The sequence below is a fragment of the Pseudochaenichthys georgianus genome, chromosome 3 (assembly GCF_902827115.2).
Source record: "Pseudochaenichthys georgianus chromosome 3, fPseGeo1.2, whole genome shotgun sequence".
Taxonomy (NCBI): Eukaryota; Metazoa; Chordata; class Actinopteri; order Perciformes; family Channichthyidae; genus Pseudochaenichthys; species Pseudochaenichthys georgianus.
This window is the reverse complement of record NC_047505.1, coordinates 9,437,850-9,460,571: the sequence shown is the minus strand read 5'-3', so window position 1 is coordinate 9,460,571 and position 22,722 is coordinate 9,437,850. Positions and strand designations below refer to the sequence as shown.

At 40.1% G+C, this 22,722-nt stretch overlaps 1 protein-coding gene across 1 annotated transcript in view; it reads left to right on the top strand.

The window, feature by feature from the left end:
* Positions 1-22,722, top strand: part of LOC117462450 (neural-cadherin-like) — a 575,403-nt gene that overhangs the window by 535,586 nt on the left and 17,095 nt on the right. Inside the window, 1 exon segment of the mRNA XM_034104697.2 lies at positions 4,212-4,456. Coding sequence (XP_033960588.1) covers positions 4,212-4,456 — 245 coding nt within the window.

Here is a 22,722-nt window from a genome sequence, read left to right as displayed (position 1 = left end):
GTTGATCCAATCTGCTCGTGATAGTTGTTATTGCAGCTGACTAAGTCCCTGCCTTAAAGGAGAGAGCTGTGTTTAGTTCTGTGGGGGATTGAAGATCCGGTGTTTCACAAATTACAAAACTCGGCATAGCAACTGTAACTGAGGGGGAGGGGGGGGGGGCACGGCTAAGTGCTGAGCCTACCTTTCCAGAAGCAGCATTTTTTGTGCAAAAAGTAGTTATGACTCGTAATTGGAGGGACCTTAGCTGATCTGCAGCATATTCTGGGATGCAACAGAAAACATGATGTATAAGAGCAAAAAAGGTGAGCTAGAAGTATCTTTAATCTAATCTGATTCTAAGTATTTAGGAAAAAACCAAGGTGATCACCCTTCAGACACGCCCACAACACTACACCTCTTGCTAATGACTGAGTGAGCATGCATGCTCATCTCGGTTATGATAAGACACGCATAGCACTGATTTAGTCATGGCTGATGACAGGAAATGATAAGAGACATCAGAGAAAATAGAAGCACAGTATCCGAGTTGACTGACAGGCATTTAACACCACACAGACTCTTACCAGGCATAAGAAAAGCATGGACACTAAGCATTCGTCATGACACCGTTAATTATCTTTAAGTAATTTAGAAAGGGGAAAAGTGGTCTTAAACACGATACGTCCTTAAAGCACTACACTGGCTACCCGTGGAACTGAGGATCGAATTCAAGGTCTCCGTCCTCACCCACCAGTGTGTCCATGGAACTGCCCCTCCCTACCTCAAGGAACTCCTCACCCCCCATACCTCCTTGCGTACCACCCGTTCCAGCAACTCCAACTTCCTCAAACCCCCCAGGACTAAGCTCCGTACTATGGGAGACCGGGCCCTCTGCTCGGCTGCTCCCAGCCAGTGGAACGCTCTCCCCGACCAAATGAGAGCACCACAGACCGTGGAGGCTTTAAAAAAAGGCCTCAAAACCCATCTCTTCAAAGGAGCCTTTGCCTAGACCTTTTTATCACCCTTTTATTTATTTGTATTGCTTTTTTATTAATTCTACCGTGTTGTGCAATGTTTATTTATACTGTTCATGCTCACTACTTGTAGCACTTCGGGATTTGAATTCAAATATGAAGTGCTTTATAAATGGAACCCATTATTATTATTACGTTGGTAGTCTAAGTAATTCCACTTTGTTCAACTGGAAAAGCAATAAAACCCTAAAATACATCATGTAGCTGATAGAAAGTGAAGAGGCCCTTCGTAACAGGGTGTTCTATCTTTTGGCCCTGGTTAACGTCTCCTAGCACTCACGTGTTGTACAAGATGGAGATTAAAGAGTTGAGGGTGTTACACAAACACGTAGCATTAAGCCTCCAGAATGAGTAGGTTTTACAGTTCTTCATAGAGTGTTGCAGTGATGACGTAGTGTTGAAGGCCGACCTGTATGTTACCATTACAAGGGCTCTACAACAAAAAGCAATGGGATTTTTCCATTGAATTTAAAATACGACGCAAACATACGTTTATGAAACAAACACGTTTGGTTGAGCAGAATAATCTCCACAGATTAACACAAATGGTATGATTTTTTAAGCTTCGATGCAACTGTCAGAGTTCAAAATGCTATCCCTAAAGTAAGGCTACAAATAAACTACATCGATCACATGAGTTCAGGTGGCTCATGTTTGGTGTGATGATGTTTAGCATTCTTATTTGTGAGTTTGTATGACACATATAAGATTCAGACATAGACAAGTGTTTAGTGACATGTCTCTTTTGTTAACCACAGACCCTACTTGAGGCATCTCACCAAAAACACGTTCAAGAAACGATGACTTTGAGACGAGGATACAGGAAATGGTCAAATGCTAACTCACTTTCCGTTTTTCAGACTCATTCTTTCACCACTGTATCCTAATGAAATCATACTTAACAAAATACAAGTCAGATTAGTGGGGCATTTGCCCGAGGAAGGCACATGTAAGACAATCTATATATATATATAACTATACAGTTAATACGAGAAAAATGCTTTTGTGAAAAACGTGTTTCCTCCACTGCACGTAACCATTAATTGATTTGACATTTATTTGTGCGTGAATGTGTGGCTTAAGTATTAGCATCAGAGAAAACCCTGCCCATTACTAAGAAAGTGACAAACAAAGGATAAAACTAGCTATTAACCATAGAATACAGCAGATTACCCATTCTGATATTCTTGTCTATATCTATATAAATCGGTATTACTCAGTCTATGGGTTTAATAATTCTCCATATTCATTTGGACGGCACTAAAAAATAGCCTAAGGGATTTCATGATCAGCAACCGAAGCTTTTACAGTAAGGACAAAGCCATATTACACTGCAGACCTTCTGCTCACAATATATGTCACCAGTACACATAAATATCTAGTCATATGAACATCATTTATAGTAGACAGTTGGCAGTTAATACAGTAAATAAACCCTTTTGTTTCTCATCTAAATCAATGTTATAGTAATGAGATAGAATACAGTTGCCGTTTATGGTAAAGGCGAGTCAATATTTATACGCATAAGCACATTTCCAGAGGCGAGACTCATCTGTGATGTCATCAAATGTACAGCCTTGAGCCACTCCGTATACACATTGAAAGGGATCCTGAATGAATGGGCTCATAAAATGTTTATTTAAGCTGTTACACCCAAATGAGCTTTTAATTATTGTGGCGCTTTCTGAAGTGAGGCAGAAAATGTGCCCCTGTCTGCATAAAAGCATGCTTGTTACCGCAGCGCACACTCAGCACTTTCCTCTCCCACAGTTCATTCTGCATTGAGGTGTATATCTGCAGAGTCATTGATTCAAGGAGAGTGTTTCCAATGTGGGGAATAGTCATAAATATTTCATTCGACTTCGTTTTTTACTGTATATTCATATTTTATCTTCTAATGCTGAAGTGTTTTTTTTCATTCACTAGTTTCCTCCATGTTTTTTGAATGCGTCTGTCAATGCTTTTGAACGACACATTCCCTGAGGCGACTATTACATATTTATCAAATCTGTAGTAAAGCACACAAAGTGATAGGGCTGCTCAATTAATCGTATTTTAATCGCGATTACGATTATGGCTTGCAACGATTACGAAAACAACGTAATCGAAATAAAACGATTATTTTTTTATTATTATTATTAATTTTTTTTTTTTTTTTTTTTTTAAATACTTTTTTTTTTTAGTTGAATTATACTTATCGTTCAGGGTAATCAACTGTTAAAAACATACTGTTCACATTTTTTTTCTCCAATAAATGGTTGTTTTCAAAGTCAATGAATAATCGCATTTAATAATCGCAATTACAATTATTGACCCAAATAATCGAGATTATGATTTTTGCCATAATCGAGCAGCCCTACAAAGTGATATTAATCTACATGATGACATTCAAATTGAAATGTATGTATGATGAGTAGTGCAATGGGTTTAAAAAATGCTAATTCCTCTCAAATTGTATCCATTTTCTTTCATTTCCAACACACTTTTGGTGCTTTGAGTTAATGAGTGATTTAATGAGAAGATGTTTCAAACTCAAGCAAATGTCTTTAATTATGAAAACAGTATGAATTGTTTTAGTTTCGTATGTATTTCCCCTAAAAGTAAAACAACTGCATTGAAAATTGTATTTTAGAAAAAATATGAACAGGAATCCTGGAAGTAGAAGGAATACAAATTCACATCAATACGAAATGTAAAGGAAAAGCCCCAAATCTTTATATTTAGCAAGCGGGAACTAGTAAATGTATTTAGTTTTAGGTCGACTTAATTAGTATGTTGGATAGTTAATTAAATCAAAACATCCTATTTTCAAAGATTGATCTCACACAGATAAGTTTGTGCGTTAACATTTTAAAGTTATACAGTATTGCACCTGAAATTAAAATGTGTGCTTTAAAAATATGTATATATTGTGTAAATATATGTACTTTTGATGTTCAACATAATCTTCGACGAGTCTTAGCATTAGTTTGTATTTATTGCCTAATTCCGTAAAAGCAGGATTTCAAATCTTTTTTTCACTACTGTATATACACATTTTATTTATTTTTATGTTAGCACAACCAAATAAAGTGGTATCATCTGGATAAAAAATTACATTTTGGAAACCTAACAGACCTAAAATATCCTATTATATACTTATTTAGATTTCCTCATTCTCTTCTCTTACTGTTGTCTCTTTCTGACCCCTCTTCCCAGATGTCCTCCTGGTCACATGATCCGTGTGAACGTGACCAGGAAGTCCTGTGTGTACACCCTGTGTGCGACCCGGCCCTGTCACCGGGGCACCTGCGTGGCTCAGTCGCCCTCCAAGTTCACCTGCCACTGCCCCGCGGGCTACAGAGGACGCCACTGTGAGACCACGCTGGCCATCTACCGCGACGACGTGGGCCTGAGCTTCAGCTCCCTCTTTGCCATCTGTATCTGCTTCATGGCCCTGCTAGGTAGCTATGTCATGTACTGCATGCTTCGTGTACAGATATGAGAGATGGTTGCCCAGCAGCAGGGCTAATGTCTGAGGATGCTTGTGTTTGATTTCTGAAAACATCTTGCCTTTAACTATGACAGTACCACAGGTGATGTCAGCTGCCAGGTTTACATGCAGATGTCTCTGCTCCACTGTGAAGGCTGGCACATACAGCAGATCCTGCCTGAACTGGGTTGAGGGGGAAGCAGCTGCCTCAGTTTAGTCTGACAGGGGCCAACAGTGACAGACCCTAATTAGGGCTTAGGGAGCATCTTTTGAATATCTACTCAACAAAAGAGAATTATGAATACTAAAGTTTATACTGAATATATAAACAACAAGTTTGCAAGTGTTGGCGTTTTGTTTGTTTGGAGGCATATCAAGTCTGACTTCCATTAGCATGTCTCTTTGAACAGTATCATACAGTAAATACAGTAAATACAGTAAAGCCAGAGATGGACTGACAATAGTTGTGTAGTCCGGCTCTTCACTATTATTATAACTACTAAACTTCTGCAGTGGCACTGTGCCTGCATGTCTCCTGACCTGTGGGAGGAACACACCGATGTCTAGTCGCCTATTGTTCAAATAGTCCACATGTTTTCTGTCTGCCTCTCTGTTTTGCTTGTTGAATATTCATACCTTCAGCTCCGTGTTCCTATTCCTTAAGGATCTTTTGTTGAGAAAGCGCCTCAGGTGCAGTCGTACACAGAGAATAGGTTTTCAGTAAGATGACATGTTCTCCTTGTTTAATTGAGGATGATACAACAAACCAGTAAAGAGCAGTTTGAAAGTGCACAGCACAAGAGAAGAAAACAGATCAGAGGAGTACAGAATGAAACAGGACACGGCACAATACCAAGAAAAAGAAGAGGGAGCTGAACATATTACAAAGCGGAGGCAGCGCACAACACACGGGGAGAAATGAAAGCAAGAAAATACGTAGTGTGGAGAAGGATGGTGTCAATGTCTGCTGCTGGCCATGTGTGCCTGTCTCCTTGGTGATTCAGAGTGTTCCTCCATCCCAGACAGACACAGTTCAAATGATGATTTTGCCCTCCCTTCTTCTCACCTTCGTTCCACGATGTCCCAAACTTAGCCCGGGGCTCAAAGTAAATGGGACATCCGCCCTTGATCCTGTCGAGGCTCAGTTCTGTTTTCAGCGTTAATGACTTGATTTGTAGGCGAATACGGTGCTGTTTACCCTAACCTGCACACATTGAGATCAATGCTCCAGGGGCTTTGGTAGTCATTTTAATCTGTGGAGCGTTCCTCGCTCGCTCGGTCAAACATTCCTCACTCTGAAATTCAAGTAGCAGAGAGACTTTTATTTATTTGTATGCCGATATTGCTCGTACGGAATCCAAATGTTTAAATAGCAAGAACAAATGGAGGGCAGCAACTCTCCTGGTGCTGAAGGAATGGATGTTATGATGAGTGAAGATTCAAGACCAAACCCACTCCAAAGCAGAACTCATATTTCATCATTCTCTTTGATTTTCTTTTCTACCCAGTATAAGGCTTGACTGTAGAAAAGAGAGACGATTGAAACAGTTGGGTTTTAGGATTTTTTGAAATGATCACAGCAATTCTACTGAAGAGAGAAAATGCACACAGACATTCACGGTTTCCAGAGGATGACCCCCTGACTTTTTGAAGCGCCACCATGAGGTTGACTGCTCAAATTTACGACCCCTGCCTCCTTTTATGACATCACACATTCCTCACCAGTTGTAAGGAACCTCATTTGGAATGCAAAATGAAATGCACTTTAAATGAAGGGCTACTATGTTTTAAGAATAGGACGTTTTGTTTTAACATTGAAGTATAAAGGGAATGAGGGTTTTTCGTGTTGTCAAACCTTCCCCCCCACCTCTCACCTTCCCAATATCCACACTGACATGCATTGATTGTATTTGTCTCACTCAGTTACATGAATATGTACATATGCATATATAGACATGTATATAAATATATGTACATTGTTTGGAACACAGGTTGGCATATATTTTGTGTGTCTTTTTTTTTTTACGTGATCAGGTATTATTCAGTGGTTGATATCAAGACTTCGGTACAGGAAATGAATAAGCATTTTATCGCTTCCAGTTCCCTCATCATGAAGTCAATATGGTTTTGGTTTCTGGTTAGAAAGTCTGCTGTATAAGCTGAAGAGATGTTTCCCCTCACTCATGAATGGCAAAAGCTTCAATGTGGCATAAAAAGAGTGGTTGTTAGAAAGTGAGTAAACCTTTCAACATCATCAACCCGAACATTAGCCACCTTTAGCTTAGCAGTGGTAATGCGCAGCCGTGAGATCATGTTGTACTACATTGATAGCTTAAAATAATAAAAACTGCTTCAATATTCCTGGGGCTTTTCGAAAAGGTACATTATTCTTTTAAAACTATATTAATAGGGTTGACCTTCAAATATGAGCCACTGATTCTATCTGGTCACACGTCGTCTGTTCTCATTTGTCAATTGTTGCATTCATTGTACCCTTCCTTTCATTTCCTCATTCATAGTTTTTATTTCTGTTTAAAAGTTTAGTTTGGTAGTTATTAGTTCAATAAATGTCTCATTTATAACAAACTTCATCCTGTGATTTGTGTGTATATGAAATATTAGATAAATCTACGCTCATATTTTTATTTGTCTGAGAAACATATTAACATTGTCATTCCGACCATACTGCTGTTAGCATTTAGCTCAAAGCATAGCCAAAGTAGAGCCCTACAGAGCCTGATAGCTGTAGATTATGCCTGTTAAGAATTGATGACAAGACGTTATACTCTACAGTGGGGCAAACAAGTATTTAGTCAGCCACCAATTGTGCAAGTTCTCCCACTTAAAAAGATGAGAGGCCTGTAATTTTCATCCTAGGTACACTTCAACTATGAGAGACATAATGGGGGGAAAGAATCCAGGAAATCACATTGTAGGATTTTTAATGAATTAATTGGTAAATTCCTCGGTAAAATAAGTATTTGGTCACCTACAAACAAACAAGATATCTGGCTCTCACAGACCTGTAACTTCTTCTTTAAGAGCCTCCTCTGTCCTCCACTTGTTAACTGTATTAATGGCACCTGTTTGAACTCGTTATCAGTATAAAAGACACCTGTCCACAACCTCAAACAGTCACACTCCAAACTCCACTATGGCCAAGACCAAAGAGCTGTCAAAGGACACCAGAAACTAAATGGTAGACATGCACCAGGCTGGGAAGACTGAATCTGCAATAAGTAAGCAGCTTGGTGTGAAGAAATCAACTGTGGGAGCAATTATTAGAAAATGGAAGACATACAAGACCACTGATAATCTCCCTCGATCTGGGGCTCCACGCAAGATCTCACCCCGTGGGGTCAAAATGATCACAAGAACGGTGAGCAAAAATCCCAGAACCACACGGGGGGACCTAGTCAATGACCTGCAGAGAGCTGGGACCAAAGTAACAAAGGCTACCATCAGTAACACACTACGCCGCCAGGGACTCAAATCCTGCAGTGCCAGACGTGTCCCCCTGCTTAAGCCAGTACATGTCCAGGCCCGTCTGAAGTTTGCTAGAGAGCATTTAGATGATCCAGAAGAGGATTGGGAGAATGTCATATGGTCAGATGAAACCAAAATAGAACTTTTTGGTAAAAACTCAACTAGACGTGTTTGGAGGAGAACGAATTCTGAGTTGCATCCAAAGAACACCATACCTACTGTGAAACATGGGGGTGGAAACATCATGCTTTGGGGCTGTTTTTCTGCAAAGGGACCAGTACGACTGATCCGTGTAAAGGAAAGAATGAATGGGGCCATGTATCGTGATATTTTGAGTGACAACCTCCTTCCATCAGCAAGGGCATTGAAGATGAATCGTGGCTGGGTCTTTCAGCATGACAATGATCCCAAACACACCGCCCGGGCAACAAAGGAGTGGCTTCGTAAGAGGCATTTCAAGGTCCTGGAGTGGCCTAGCCAGTCTCCAGATCTCAACTCCATAGAAAATCTTTGGAGGGAGTTGAAAGTCTGTGTTGCCCAGTGACAGCCCCAAAACATCACTGCTCTTGAGGAGATCTGCATGGAGGAATGGGCCAAAATACCAGCAACAGTGTGTGAAAACCTTGTGAAGACTTACAGAAAACATTTGAGCTCTGTCAATACCAACAAAGGGTATATAACAAAGTATTGAGATGAACTTTTGTTATTGACCAAATACTTATTTTCCACCATAATTTGCAAATATATTCTTTAAAAATCAGACAATGTGATTTTCTGGATTTTTTTTTCTCATGTTGTCTCTCATAGTTGAGGTATACCTAGGATGACAATTACAGGCCTCTCATCTTTTTAAGTGGGAGAACTTGCACAATTGGTGGAAATATATCAAAACAGTGGAAATATATTTCCAGTTTGGAAAAAACTGTTTTTTTATCGTATATGCAAGGGACCGCTCAATCTTATAACATTCAAGAGAGCAAATCATTAGAATGTAAAAGTGTAGAGAATTCTAATGTGAGTCATGGAATTTCTTACATTTCGTTGTTAATGATCTTACCGATCAGTTTACCTAGTGAAAAATCCACATGCATTAGTCATGCTCTCCATTTGGCTACTGAGAACGTGTTGTTACCGCAACATTTTCATGAGAGTAACTGTGAAGTCAAAAAGTCATTCAGATACTGGTTTTAGGACAGTAAAAATATGTATGAAAACTAAAGTAGTTATGGTTAACTTTTCATAATATTTACTGTGGTGTTTCTGTGAGGTCTTCAGCCGTCGTACGGACTCAGAGCGCACAGATTAAAGGAGGATATCAGATTAGGGACCCAGATGATGGTCACATACTGAATATATCCCCACAATCTCCTCTCCCAGATGAGCTAAAGAGTCGGGGATTGCTGCATTGATTCTATCACAACAAACTCCTTCAAGGTGACGATGCTTCCAAGGTTATCTCTGCACATTGTTGAGGGTTTGGAGCAAGATTGACCAGATAGCACAAAAAGGCATTAATGTGTAAGCCAGCAGAGCGATGCAGAACTCAAAGATAGTAAGTTCACTTTGAGACGAATGACAAACATCCCTTATTTATTTCACACTAGTGACTTGGTTAGTGTTGATCGGATGGCTGATCCCGTGCTGCGTTTGGATTCTATATGCTTAGAAACTCACTTCGTGTTCTTCGAACAAGCAAGCAGTAGTTTTCTTTTCATGGTGCTAACCCTTTTCTTGGGCTAAAATGACCAAACTGCTGCAGATCATATTTAATGTACTCAATAACATTTATTTTTCAAGATTTGCCAAGAAACGAAAATGAAACTTGGCTATGATTTAATATGCTCAAACATTCTTTGTTCTACTTAATTTAAAACTGTTTCAAACATGCACTGCAACAATGTAATATCTAGAAATATCTATAAGTTCCCCTTTATGTGAGAACCCAACGATGGACATGTATCTGAAAACAAACCGACAGTACAAGTGTGGGTAAAGTGTTAAATAGAGCAATTTCTTCAGGGATTTTGAGGGAAGCGATAAACAAAAATAAAATCTGTCTAGGATTGCCGCTGCCGCAAATACCTCTTTTGTATGATCATATAACAAAGCTGCTACATGACTGCAGTGTTATTGACTTCATGTTGTGCCTCCTGCACACTCTACACCGGCACCAACCAGAAACAGATTATTCCCAGACACTCACATTTCCTGTTGTGTGCTACATAAAAAAATGAAAACCCAGGACAATGTGCATCCCTGATTCTCCTGATATTGTCCTGAGTTCATATGAAAAACCGCTATGTTGTGGGACCATGGAGGTCAACCGGAAGGGGAGTGACTCCCATCTACTTCCGGTCCATGGGACCTTATTTCGAAAAAATTATGTATTGAAGTCAATGAAGAGAGAAAGCTTATCTTTCGATCCGGTTTGAATTGTGCCATGAATTACACATATGATGTTTGTCAATCTTAAAAAATCATTTCCATGTAAAAAAAGTCACAGTTTGTCATAAAACTGTTGAAATATAAGACTATGAAAAATACGCAACTAGAAAGACTACAAATCCCAGAGTCGCGTAAGTGATGTCATAACTGATGTCAGAATTGTTTTCCTCCACCAAATAAGAGATAGCTAAGATAAGATAACTTTAACAAGATGCCTGTGTGCTTAGTACCAGGTTGTTATCATACCAGCAATGGGTCTTGCTCGTTCTTTCACTTCCCGTCTGATGAAAGGACCAGGAGTGGCTGGATCAAGTTAGCTACCTAGCTAGTAGCAAGTATGTTAGTTAGCATTACAGTCTTAGCCTTGCCATTTGTATTAGCCTTAGCATGAAGTAACATCAAGTAACCCAACATGTTAAACAGTAAGAGTAGTAGTCATATTTCATGAAACCTTTGAAAAGTACTGTCACACCAGTGTGATAATTCTATAATACGCCATTTAAGCCCGGGGGAGAAATGCTAACGCTAACGCCACATTAGCATCGGCGATCTTTTCTACTTCATGCTATCTGCACAAATGGTTGACATTAAACATGAAAAGATCAGGCAGTTCAGAGAGAATCAAAGGAAGGCAGGCAGCTTTGCATGGCATTCTTCTGGACATGTTGATAGTAAGGGTAGTCAATCCCTTTAAGACAGTGACGGCCATCTTGGTGACGTGTGTTGTTGTGCGAGACCAGAGTTTTAATTCATTGAGAGTTTCACACAAAAAATGTGTTACTTCACAGTTTTATGACACATTTTATTTTTTTGACTTGCAAAATTATCTTTTCAATTGACAAACATCATATGTGTAATTTGTGGCACAATTCAAACGGGATCGAAAGATAATCTCTCTCTCCATTGACTTCAATACATAGTTTTTCCAAAATAAGGTCCCATGGAGCTCCCCCAGAAGGAGAGGGACTTCGCCACTCTATTAGGTGTGAATGCACCCTTAAACTGTTGAAAATCAGTGGAACTACCTGGAGTTAGAGTTTCCTGTAGAACCAATATTTTAAATGGTATATAAAACAAGAGCCTCTCACAAAATTGATGTCAGCATGTTTTAGAGCAGCGAAGCAAGAAAGACATGTTGCCCATGATGCTCTGAGGTGCAAGTGAAAGGATCTACAATGGTTATTGAGCTCGCTCCCATTTGAATTCACAATCTCTTTTTTTCACGAGAAATCTGCCTAACACAGCAACATCAAGACAAAGACAATCAGCGTGCAATTCCCAAAAGCAAAACACTAAATTTCTCAATTCGAGAAAAGTCAATCTTTGCTGCAAAATGGCAGTGGTCTGCCAGCTCAGCAGCTAGCTCAGGGCCTAAAGCCATTGTAATCTTGACTAAACACTGCATTGACAGCCTCTTATTGAGCCTTCCAGCAGATATCCTGCAGAATAATTCTCCAGCGGAAAAGTACATTAATACCTACAAGGAAGACATGAGTACATTATGATCCAACCAAGACAAAGATGAGATAGGGAAGTCGCTTTTTCTTCGGGAGATTGTCAAACTCATATATGGATTTACAGTTATAATAGTGTGAGGCGTTTAGAAAGATGCATGTTCTGACCCTTGGCAGTATCGCCCCGTCAGACCAACATATAATTTGACTTCAGAAAATCAGCATCATTTTCAAGAACTTATACATTTTCTTCCATACACGATTCAGCGTCACACATGGATGATAAAGGTTTAATAAAATGTAACTTGTAAAAGATAAATAACATTATTTAAATAGCTTTTATTTGGTTGCTAAACTATCTGATACACAATATATTGTAGTCTAGGTGATATATTTTATTTAGAGGCAGTAACATTTCATGAGTTGGGAAGTTGTTTTTCGGTGTGTTCATGAGTTCTAAGTTGTAATGTGGAAACAACATGTTTCGGTTGCTACACCACATTCCTTAAAAGCACTAACGGCCCGTCCACACAGCGGCATTGGAAGCTTCTTCGCTGTGAAAATAAATTAATCATAGCGGTAGGGAATCACCCGGTCTAGTCCCTCTTCACCTACCGGGATACAAACCGGAGGAGCCAGGCATGGAGGGAGGTGGCAGAGACAGTGGGTGAAACTGGTAGGTTTTCGCCTGTTTGAGGAGTTTATATCCAGTTTACTTCGGGGGCAGGAGATTCATGTGATTGGTTGTTGGTCGCGTTGCTCGCATAAACTCCCCCAAGCTTCAGACACGCCCACCTCCAAGCTTTTTCCAAAGCCGCTGTGTGGACGGGCCGTTACGTGCAGTGGCGACTGGTCATTAGGGCACAGCCCCACCTAGTGTCAGCAGAAAGTATTAAAATAATGATTACAACAAAATGCAAAAAATAAATTAAAAAATATATAAAATATATTTTAAGATCATGTTTAATCATCTGATTCGTCTGTACATTGCTGTTTTAGTCTGTGCTCTTCTAATTAGTGTCTACAGTGTGTGTGCCTATTGAGCTGTTTAGAGCCATGTGGGACAAAAGGACAAAACCCGATCCTGCCCCTCCCTCTCACTGTCTAAGTGAACGGTGACTGTAAAAAGAGTATTTTCCTATGTAATGTGTGTGGCAAAAAATAATGACCATAGGGGCATAGAGCTGCCATCCCCACCATACGTCATCTCACATCATTCAGAGCTGATTGGCTGTAAGTACGTGTGCCGCGAAAAGTGTGGTGTGTGAAGAGGAGGAGAGAGACGCGTCCTAAAACCCGGAAGTAAGCTGCGCATGGCTTCCCTCGACAAAAAAGTAATGAAATTTCTCCATAGGATTTTAGAAAATAGCTCAAAATAAGATCTGTGGGAAACATAGCTGTTAGATAAATGCACGTTTTGTTCAGCCGGATAATATCCACATGTCTACCCTACTTTTATCATTTTTGAATCATAAATCCATCATTTAGATTTATGATAGACTTTTGAAACTACAAGAAGATAAGGAGGACTTTTACAAAAAAGCAATAGAGATTTTTGTCCAGAAGGATAGGCAAATGGACTTCATCTTCAAGTCAAGGTAAGACCACCATTTTATTGAAAATGGGATCTTACTAAGAAAGAACAATTCAATATTTACATGATAAAGTTACATTTTTTGGGTATCCTTCTGTTGAACTGTCTGTTAAAATTAATTGAAGCATCAGACTAAAAAAGCTTTTGAAAATAATATTATATTTTGATTTAGGTCAAAATATAATATTTGTAAACCTGAAGAGTCAGTGCCAGTGCCTCACCAGCCATGAACCTCACTGCAGAAGCTTATATATAGACATCTGAGTTTTTTGTGCCCCACCACTTTTGTACATATAGAAACGCCACTGGTTACTTGTCTACTTGTCATCAGTGTTACTTCCAGGAAACACTTTTTCTAAATGGGCCACTCCACGTAGACAGAAACTGTTAGTACACAAGCAAACAATTGACGTCAACTCGGCAAATCAAACATTCTCGCTTTCCGACTTATATATTAATTTTCTCCAGTCGGTAAACTATTTTTTCCAGTACATCGTGCACCACATGAGTGCTGCAGTGTGTCTGAGGCAGATCTCCAATACATACATCAGTCTTCTGGCATGTAGGTTACGTGAAATTAACTTGTATAGCCCCAAGGGGACTTTGCTTTAAAATTCTTCTGTACATGTGAATGGATGCTAGTCCTGGGATAGAACTTTCCAGGTAGTCCAGTAATTATTAGGTTGAAAGAAAATGAGGAAGGCAAGGGGTGTCAAGACAAATACTTATTAATGCACAAGGCACTTTCTCAGTGCACACACTAAAGGTGAGAAACTTGAATTGGATTAATCAGGGTGCCACTTATATAATCTTCTCTTCCTGCATCCATTGTTCTGTTCTGCCTCTCATTCAGTGAGTGGTGGGAGAGGTTCAGGATCCCTACAACTTTGATTCAAGATAAGGCGTACACTCGGACAGATAGATGTATTCACTTTCAACTTCATTCATCTTACAGTGGGAGTGGAAGGTAGAACCTTGACAACTCACATCAAAGTTAAAGTGAGAACTCTATACAAAGTTCTGTGTGTCCATCTGACATCAGAGAATTCTTCAACAATCCCTAAATCTCGAAGGAGAGGAATTTTTATTTTCTATTTTCTGTGACTTCAAGTGTCAAATGTTTTTTTTAGTCATTGATGAAAACCTCTACTCTGTCCTCAACTTAAGTACATGAATGTTGTGACAATCCTCTCAGGTTTCTACTTCTTCTCCACTACATTTCAGAGGGGAAATATTGTACTTTTATTCCACTACATACAATTGACACTGGTACTGACACTTTTAACATAAATAACATGTGTTCATATTATATATATTTACGACAAATGTATTTGGTACTAGCCAAAATGGTGTGTATTTTCTAATGACAAAAACAGAATATTATAATTTACAAAAATAAAACAAGCCATTCTGCACAATGAGTACACACTTCTGATACTGAGCGGATGAAACTTTTATACTTTTAATTATTTGGTATTAGTTTGAAAGTTGATGAGGATGATGATTTCCATCTCTGGTTCTGGCTGTATGCTTTATTACGTTGTTCAGGTTTTGAGAATGAACTGCCGAGTGCACATGATGTGTTGCGCTTCTACGTACAATTAATTCTACAAAACGTGAACGTCCGTTGATGTTTCTCTGCAGTTGCTGTTTTTGGACACCTGTTGCATTGATAATGGAATGGTAAAGTGGCCAAATGAGTATCTGAACACCTCTGTAGCTGCTTTGGATGATATGAAATATGAATGCCTTTGGAACTTACAACTGAACTCGAAAATAACCATTTCAGTGATCCAAGACATACGCTGATGGGAGGTAGGGGAAAGACGCAAACACAAGTTGAAATGTACTTTGTGAATCTGTAAAAACCTAGTTTACTCTAACTGTCCTGGCTGTTTGTGAGCTATGGTTCAACATGTCTCAGTTGTGCTTGTCTGTGAAGGTCTATTAATAGCCGTGTATTTGTAAGAGCTGAAATAAAGGAAGACTGAAGTGTGACACCATTGAGAGACGTTCTCTACATGAGCGGAGTGTGAAGGAAGGACACCATTAGATCGATAAGGAGAAAGCAGAGAAAGTGACAATGAGCACCGCCACCTTGAGAAAAGAAAAGGCAAAGGGTAGAGAACAGGAAGGTGTTGTCCTTGGAATGAGTATTGTGTTTGCGTTCCATAAGGAACTAAACGTTGACACAGATCTGAAACACTTTGGGGACGCGTTTACTTGAGCTGAAAGAAACTCAACACCTATAAGCAGTCATGGAGTTGTTATTGTGAACTCTATCATTTCCCCAGTTATTTGAAGCGACCAGTGAAACCCTAGAACAGGTTATAAGCAGCATCATACGTTGGCAGCGGCATCAGAAAAGAGCAGTGGGAAGAAGAGTAGTGATAAATCAAACGCACGGAGACAGACGGCTGCAGTAAACAGAATTATAGTTTGATGAGGCTAAAATCCATACCGTATTATTGACTTGTGTTGATGTACTCATAGGGACTGATCTCATTGCTGGGCAGCTCGGACATTGATCGTCTGACTGGAAATCCCATTACACACACTCATTCAGCGCCATTTGAACTGCTCAAGGTACAATGGATTTCCCTGCTCATCAGATAGACGCATGCGCTGTGCCGCAGCTCTTAAATAAAGAGGCCGGGTTGGATGATTCTGGAAGAACGCTCAATGGACTGTTGAGTTTTCTGTTTTGACACGTTTTCTCTTTAATAGTTAACCATGCTTGCACTAGTCTTTGGGAATTGGGACGTTTTCCTTCAATATCAGGTCCTTTTCATCATTTGTCTTTTCAAGACTGAATGGTTTTTGGTGATAATAGTGTTTTGTGGAGAATCCAAGGCCCCTGCTGAAGGTCCAGGATGAGATGTGTTCGATTTTTTTGTAGAAGAGTTAGTGGTTGGTGAAGGAATACTTCAGACGGACCTTACCTTACCTTAAATTATCTAAATTCCACATGGACGAAAAATCGCCACATTTTGAAAACTCGATGAAGAGTTGAATTACATATGAAGTCAAACTATGTTAATAATGCATTTACAAACTCTCCTTTGCTGTACAATCCAATACAGTCCTATGTACCCTTTCTCAAAAACCTTACTATCGAACACTTCCACATAAAAACTTGTTTGTGCAGCCATGGGTCAACTCTTTTTTGCAAGTATGTTGTGTCAAAAGTTTTCTTCCAACAGTTCAAGGTGACATGGGGATAGGAATTAATATACAAATGGACATTTTCCAGGCGAAGTATTCCTTTAAAATGCAAAACTGGCGGTAAGACAGAGAGAGGTTCAAAGTCAGAAGTGTGAGTTGAGGAGAAGGAGTGAAAAAGTTGAAGATAAAACAGCAGTGATGGTCAAAGACACCACTGGACCTTGGAGGGAGTGTAAACAGTAAACACATCATCTCTCTTTTCAGGCTCTCTAACACACACACACACACACACACACACACACACACACACACACACACACACACACACACACACACACACACACACACCCACACACACACAATCAACTTCTCCATTTCTCTGTTTGCCCTCGACGGAGGCGCTTTGAGCAGGGCAGATTGATCTTGTATGCCCTGACCTCCAGCTTCCTTGCTCACTTGCCATTGGATCTCACAGTAGCCACATCTTTACACGCACACACAGGCACACACAAGCACGCAAACACACACACATTTCAGATTGGTATGAGCTGTAAACACATAAACACATGAACTCACTGCCAAACAGCAACAGACCCCTTATATTTATCTGTAGGCTGTATTTCCTCCCTCATATAGGCCCTAGCCCTGATGCTCAGAGGATATCGACCCGTGCAGTACAGCGTCCTCAGCGCCGCAGCTCAAGATCACATTACTGCGCCTGCCTCTATTCACATCACATAGTTTCACGCCCAGGTGAGGAAAGGAAAATAGAGTCCATGTGAAGTGTATTGCTTGTTTGAACGTCCACATAGTAATGTATGTGTATTCAGACGTTATACTCTCTTGCAGTGTGAGCCAGTCACACTGCAAGAGAGTGGCTACCCTATGAAAGAGTAACAACCTGGAGAGATACAGTACATGTTGATTTTTTAATAATAATAATACATGTTGTTAATATAGAACGTGAGTTGCTGTATGAACATTATTTACAGTACATAGTATGAAAAGGAGTAAAATACCCAACTCTGAAACAAGATACAAAGAATACTGAGGACACATACAATGACAAGTGTTGTCTTTTACACTCTTTTATCCACTTTACTAATATTCATTTATCAAAAAGTATTTGTGAGAGCTGCGATAGCAAACCCTTCAATATGATAAAAAATGCAATATAAATGTGTTAAAAGGTATAGGTTAGTGCAGTGGTTCCCAACCTTTTTCAGTCAGGCCCTATTCCGGTTCCCACCGACATTGGTAGAATTAAAGGTGGGGTAGGTAATTTTGGAGAAACCAGCTCGAGTGCGCTAGAATTTGAAAATACACAACCGGAAAAAATCTGCCACTTCCTCACAGAGCCCCTCCTCCAACACACACGAACGCACACATGACCAATGAGGGCACGAGATAAGTTTGTGCACAGATGGAAGGCTGACAGGCAGGTAGGCCATCCAGTTATTTTAGCCGGGCCGGCTCAGATGATTGGTCGTGCTTTTTACAGCACCACGGCTTCCACAGATGACATTTTTTTAAGGATTTTTTGTCAAAGCACTTCAGATATTCATTGCTATCGGGATGTTAAGAGCATTCCATGGAATATAACAAAAAGTGTATCTCGAGCCAGTTTCTCAAACTTACATAACCCACCTTTAAGTGTATAGAGTTGTACAAACATTACATTTTCTCTGCTAATAATAACAAGACAAAAAGATCCAACTATATTTTTATATTTTATTATGGATGAACATGAACAAAAGTGCTTGTATTGGCAGATGTCCCTGTGCCACTGTGAAATAATGAGGCCTAATTGAAACAATTACAAATACTGCTTATCGATCTGGTTCTTTAACAGTATTTTTATTATAGGTTATTTTTGTTTTTTTTAAGGGAAAAACTAAACAAATTGGAAAGAGAATTAACATTGATTTATTGTATGTATAGTGTGGATTATGGGCTACTAGCGCACATAACATACCTGCAGTGGTGATAGTAACTAAGTAGATGTACTCAAGTACTCAGGTACTTAAAGGGGACCTGCATTTTGTGATGTCTTTTATACATACAAATGTGTCCCCGGTGCGTCGGGGAACTCACGCAGCGTTAGAAAATAAAACCCTCTCTCTTTTCCTCCGTACCCAAATCTTTTAAAAACGGGTGTACAACGAGCGGATACAGATTCCATCCGAACTGACGTTGGCGGACCCACAGAAAGTTGCTATCAGAAACAATGCCGTGTTTTGGATGTAATCTCGTATTTGTTTACATTAGCGAGCCACGCTAACACTCAGAGCTAACCTGTACTGTAGAGCACATGTAGAGCAGAAAAAAGAAAAAAAAATTACCTTGTGATAAACCTGCAAGAGAAAAAACATTTGAGCTCCATACTGTTTCAGAAATAATCCTTGATGTGATTTAAACAGGATGACGTTTTATCACAGCAGAATTTAACTTTATCTCCGGTAGAATCCTGATCAGGCATTAGCTCCGCCTCCTCTTTTTTTTTCGTTTTTCAAGCTAAGGACCCAAGATCCGCGTTTCTCTAACAGGGCTGCAAAAGAGGGGTTTGAGCAGTATGAGGCATGGCTGCAATGGGTGATCTGTTTGGTATTTTAAACAAAAAACTTCACACACATGTTTGTATTGGTACAGTATGGCCCTACAATATATGTTTCCAATATAGCATGATAGGTCCACTTTAAGTTGTTCCACTTTTGCAATAGCGCTGCGCCCCCCCGGTTGGGAACCACTGGGTTAGTGGTTATTTTAGACCAGGGGTGGGGAACCTTTTTCCTCTCAAGGGCCATTTCAATTTTTACAACATCCTTCGAGGGCCGTAAACATTATTGAATTCAACCTCTTAAAAAACTAAAATCACAGCCCATTCATTTGGCCTTTCTTTCATGCTGTGCAAAGAAAAAGCAACCTCTCAATCCAGATATCTTACCATGACTCACGTATGCATGCACGTGCACGGTTGTGGCATGACCACCAAAACAGAAAGATATGGACACAAGATGTGTGCAAATGTATTTAGTTTCCTATCCATGTGGACATCATTTAAGTGGGGGGGGGGTCCGGGGGCATGCAACACATTTTTAAATGTTGAAGTTAAAAGCATCAATCTGGTGCACTTTGAGAGCAACATTAGGAGCTCTATGGATACATCTCTCAACACCCAGATGAAACAGAACTGTAAGCAGATTTACTTTTTCTTTATGCATATTTTACAAATCACTCCCCTTTTAAACGTTATTCTTGTTTATTAACACATAAACACAACTTCCTTTTACTGTCATATAGTATTTTATACCTGTTTACTTTACTCTCAGTCTGACAGGAGAGAGCTCTCTTCCACCTGGTTGGGGTGTGGTGCTCTCCGTCAGAACTACACCCCTGTCAGACGAGACATATACCACGAGATGACACTAGACTTGTGTTGTGTTCAAAGAACTTGACCTTGGCCAGGAAAAACAGGCACTCGCTTGTTTAATTATTTTGAGGGCTAGATTTCGTAAAAAATGTTTTGCGTGTGTTTATAAATTACCTCGAGGGCCGTACCAAATGGTCTCGCGGACCATATACGGCACGGAGGCTCCCCCTTTTTTAGACACTTGTTAGTAACCGCTGTTTTTATGACACATAGAAGCTTCAGACATTCACACATGCATGGCTACTGACATTGTATTACCTACAACGCTTTTTTAGGCATCTATCCAAAAACAAGTTCAAAAAAACGTTGGCTTCAAGACAGAAACAGGAAGTGAAGCAGATGTGGAAGAGTTTAAACCTGCATCATTTCTAATGGCAAACTCCACTTGTTGCAAAAAGTAGTCCTTTTGTTTAGAGGTCTATGAACAAATTGCCATAAATCTGACTTGATTTGCGCATGCAATCATTACTTCCCACAAACCTTACTATTCACATTGCACCATTTTTATTTTTTTATTATTTCTTTATATATCGACAAAACCAAAAGTGCTGTAAATGTGGTAACATGCTAACTCATTGACGGGTTTTAGGACTCATTCCTGCACCCCTATATTGTCATTGGCTTTGGAAATGTAGGCTGCTGGACCAGCATCTTAACGATGTTTCTGTCTCTGGGAAGTAAGACCCCCCCCCCACAGTAAATGAGGACCATTGCTGCTGAACCTGTGACCTTGTTTTTGCCAATTTACTGCCTCTCCAACATCAAGACCACTGTCTCTCAGCAGCAGCCAGCCACATACGGCTCCTGACAAAACAGCAGTCGGCCCTGAAGTTCCTTGTTCTTCCTCCCCCTTCTTGCTCACTTCCTTTAAAAACCATAATGCCACTCTAAAAATGAAACAATGTATCCTATGAAACTATGTCATCTATACATCTGCCAGAAGCTGTCGTTGTGGAGAGGGGGACAAGTTGACAGTAAAGGAATATAGATGTGTTCCTCTTGCAGCTGGTTTCTGGCCGAGTGACTTTACTCTTACAGAGTTGTCAGGGGGGGGGCTGTTTAATGGGGTGTTATCAATTTGCGGTGGAGTCTGAGTGCCGTCTGACGGCCTGCTTGATGATGGATCGGCTGCTGGGTTTCAGTTGTAGTGCAGGAGAGAGTCTGGAGGATTAGAAAGGTACAGCAGAGGTTGATGGAGAAGGAGCGGCATGAGCAGCGAGAGTTTAAAAGGCGTTTGAAGTGTTTAAGATCACAGATTTTTCACGCCGATGTCTCACTTGAGATGAATAGGATTTGAACAGTGGTGGTATTTTTAGAGGTAGCAGTTGAAATCCTCTGCAGTACGTCCTTGCTGCTGTTCTTTAATGGGATTAACAGCAGCATTTCAAAATATGAATTCGAAAATCAGTTAATTGAAGAGGTGGAAGAAGTATTCCGATTATTTACTCAAGTACAACGAGCCATATGACAGTGTAGAAATACTCTTTGCTATATAAAAGTCATACTTTAATGAGCAAAATTGAAAGTATCACCATAAGGCACACATACTTTAAATTATTTTATTATAATTATTGATACATTTAGGAGGACATATCGTGCTCATCTTCAGATTCCTATTTGTATGTAGTGTCTCCACTGGGACATGTCTCCATGCTTTAATGTTCACAAAGCTCTTTATTGTTCTCCATACTGCCTGTGCTGCAGCACCTCTTTTCACCCTCTGTCTGAAACCAGAGCCCAGTCTGCTCTGATTGGCTAGCTGGCCGGCTCTGTTGTGATTGGTCAACTGCTTAGAGATGTCCCGCCCCTTAACCCACGTACAATGTGTTGGAGCGCTACCCAATAGAAGCGTGTTACATAGTGATGTCATTATGTAACAGAAGTAAACAATGGAGTCCAATGGAGGCGTTTCAGGCAGGGGGGGGGGGGGAGTGTGTGGGAGAGAAACTCCCTCTGGAGGAAACATAGGGATTTTAGCCTTTGCAGACCATTTACCTGCACAGTGATGTACAGTGATGTACTTTTGACATGTGAAGTGAAGCTATTCCTTAGCTGCCTCAAAACGCAGCCATTCTACGCGGTGGTGGCGAAGTCGATAGGGACTTGGCTTGGCAACTGGAAGGTCACCAGTTCAAGTCCCGGCAAGACCAAGTGCTACCGAGGTGTCCCTGAGCAAGGCACCGTTCCCCACACTGCTCCCCGGGCGCTGTTCAAAATGGCAGCCCACTGCTCCTAACACTAGGATGGGTCAAATGCAGAGAAACAATTTCCCCACGGGGATTAATAAAGTATATCAAATCAAATCAAATAATATTTTATAATAAATGTTTTTTTGATTCGTGGTTTTATTTGAAAAAATAAAGCATAGCTGAATCAAAGGGCGAGACAGCAGGGTAACTCTATAGAAGCACTGGAGGAGTGTGAAGATTCACTCTGTCAGTGCATTGCTCTAATATAGAATTTCCAATCAATGTTAACACCATCTGCAATCTGATATATTCATGGTAACTGTGAATAATGCACATTTTAAAGCTGTCCGTTTCTAATCGGAGCGTTAGTAGCTCTAATAGCGCTGCCTGCAGTGGAGATCACTTAAAAGGCTGTATACAGAGATATTGGCAAATGTAAAGGAATGAGGATGTGAAGAATCGCTTTAATCTCCA